Here is a 2,531-nt window from a genome sequence, read left to right as displayed (position 1 = left end):
GTGACGCAGACAGAAGGACATGTTGCTGCTGCTCAAGGAGAATCTGTGACTCTGGGATGTGAATACCAGACTAGTTATTCATCCCCCACCTTGTTCTGGTACAAAATGGAAGACAATGGTTATCCAAAGTACATGCTAAAGGGATTCCCAACAGGAGGAGAAAATTCTCCACATTTCAATGACAGATTCACTGCTGTCCTCAACAGTAACAGTAAATCCTTTAATCTGATGATCCAGGATCTCCGTTTGTCTGACTCTGCTGTGTACTACTGTGCTCTGCAGCCCACAGTGACAGGAAACACCAGAACTCTGTACAAGAACCTGCAATACTCCACTATATCCATAAGAGGAAATTGTGAAATCTATGACATATACAGAAATACATTTTTATTGTCTTAATTTGTATTTATTTTTATATTGTAGCCAAAGTTATAACCTATAAAGTCTTTAAATATTTTGTTTTGCTACATGATATTACTCAAATAATGTAGCTTCTGTCCAATATTTCTGTTTCACTTTCATTGTTAAGTGCAGTTGGAAAACCAAAGTGGTGCTATTGGAAAAAAAAATAAACACCAGTCCTTTTTACTTTCCCCTGTGCTTCTAATGACTGAACTTTTCTTATGATTAAAACATTGAAGTTTTAATGTGCTGGTGTGGTCAAATGAAAGAGGCGGCTCCAGATTGGGAGCAGATGTTGACAGAGGAATGTAGAAGGGAGCCAGGGGAAAGCAGAGTGACACAAGAGGGCAACAGAGGGTAAACAAGAAATACCTAAGAAGTCAAATACAGTCAAAAATAACTAGAATAAGAAAAAATGGAAAAAACTATGAAAACTCAAAGAGAAAATGTAAACAGATCCAAAACTAGTTCTGGCAAGCCAGTAGTTTAAAGCTACAGCATGAACCAGCTGCAAGAACCGAGAGAAGACAATGTCAGCCCATAAATAAGCATAGATGCTTGCTAATCCGGAGGATAGCGATGATGAAGGAGACTCCAAATTTAAGGGTCTCACAGCAAGACCTTCCGCTCACTGGCCCTAGGGAAGGCGCCATTAAGTCCAAGGACGTATAGAAGTTAGCATGGTCTGATTGTTTTGGATGAAATCACGGTCTTGCTGTCGGATTGAATTTCAGCTTGCCTACATGTTTTAAAGTTTCTTAAACCGTACTTTTGCGACTATAAGGCGCATATAAACGTCTTTTTTTTCCCCTCAAAATGTGCGGTGCGCCCTATAGTGTGGTGCGCCCTATGTGTGTTGTTACTGCGGACGTTGCTGAGACCACCATGAGAATGTTAAAGGTGGAAGTGTGGGCGTGGATTCTGTATAAAACAATAAAACTGTTAATCTGTGACTCCATGCGTGCCCATCTCACAGCTGATGTGAAAAACATGGTGAAACAAATAAACGCTGTGCTTGCCGTTATCCCGGGGGGTCTGACAAAGGAACTTCAACCGCTCGACATCGGTGTGAACCNGACTTCTTTTGATGCAGGTTTACCCCAAGCTCCCTCTGCTTGACAATAGTCTTTCTGAGATTAAACAATAGAAAGCGTATAGGCAGAAGAAACGTAACAGTACCACAAAAAAATGGCCATTAATGTACCTCCACTACGTTTTGCAGTGTGGACCAACGTAGTGGGGGTACATTTTCCCATGAGACTGGGTTGCACTGAGGACGAGGACACCTGGCATTAGCTCTCAAAGTCTCATCTGGCACCAAGAGGAGCTATGGAGGGTTCAGCAGAAGGCATATGTCCCATGCCAAATTTGGGCACATCTTGCATGGCCACCAGGACCCTGCCATCAAAGGTTGGCCGTAAAAAGGCCTTAGTGTCCGCCCAACAGGCATGAACCTCCCTCACGTATTCTGCAGATGGGGGAACCATGAAGGACGGTCAAGCAGTAGGACGCCGAAACAAGCCACTGGAAGCTGCAGGGTGGTCCTGTGGAGCATCCAGCTGCAACAAGGCAGAAGAGATGCGCGAGCTGGCTTCTGACAGACGTGAGTCAAAATGATCCCGAAAATCAGTGCCAGATGCTGCCAGAATTATTGCATTGTCATCCAAAGCAGAGAGTCCCTAACAAATGCTCTGCCCTTGGTCAGGGTCTCCAGTCAGGCTAGCACCACACTTGCCCCTAAGGGACTTTCATCCCCTCCAGCTCAGAAGCAAGATGGGCCACTTGCCCAGATATGCCCTCTGAAACCGTGGAGCTCCTTTTGGTCCTCTTTCGTGCCTTAAGAGCCACAAGTTTTACAGGCTACCTGCCTCTTTGAATGCCAGCCAAACGAGCATTGTGAAGGGACAGAAAAATTAGGGTAGGCAGCATCAGTCTAGGCCTCTTTCAGGTGATCTGGTCCTAAAAAAGGACACAAATCATGTCCGTCCTCTAACTGGAGAGGGGCCAAACAAGCTCTGCCGCACGGTGCGTCCCACATTTCATGCTCACAGGGCTAGGTCAGGTCAAGCTGAAATTGCCACTCTTGACACTTAAGTCAAAGAGCGAACAGGCCAGGAAACCCTGTCAGG

The 2,531-nt window shown here is 45.1% G+C and overlaps 1 protein-coding gene across 1 annotated transcript in view; it reads left to right on the top strand.

Annotated features, from left to right (window-relative positions):
• Window positions 1-2,000, top strand: part of LOC107102880 — a 30,042-nt gene extending 28,042 nt beyond the window's left edge. The window contains exons 9-10 of the mRNA XM_015402328.1: window positions 1-392; window positions 1,877-2,000. Coding sequence (XP_015257814.1) covers window positions 1-392; window positions 1,877-2,000 — 516 coding nt within the window. The remainder of the gene's footprint in view (window positions 393-1,876) is intronic.
• The last annotated feature ends 531 nt before the right edge of the window (window positions 2,001-2,531 follow it).

This window comes from Cyprinodon variegatus, unplaced genomic scaffold (genome assembly GCF_000732505.1).
Source record: "Cyprinodon variegatus isolate N-32 unplaced genomic scaffold, C_variegatus-1.0 Scaffold1336, whole genome shotgun sequence".
NCBI classification, from domain to species: Eukaryota; Metazoa; Chordata; class Actinopteri; order Cyprinodontiformes; family Cyprinodontidae; genus Cyprinodon; species Cyprinodon variegatus.
Note: the sequence above shows the minus strand (reverse complement) of the source record. Positions and strands in the feature narration are given on the sequence as shown.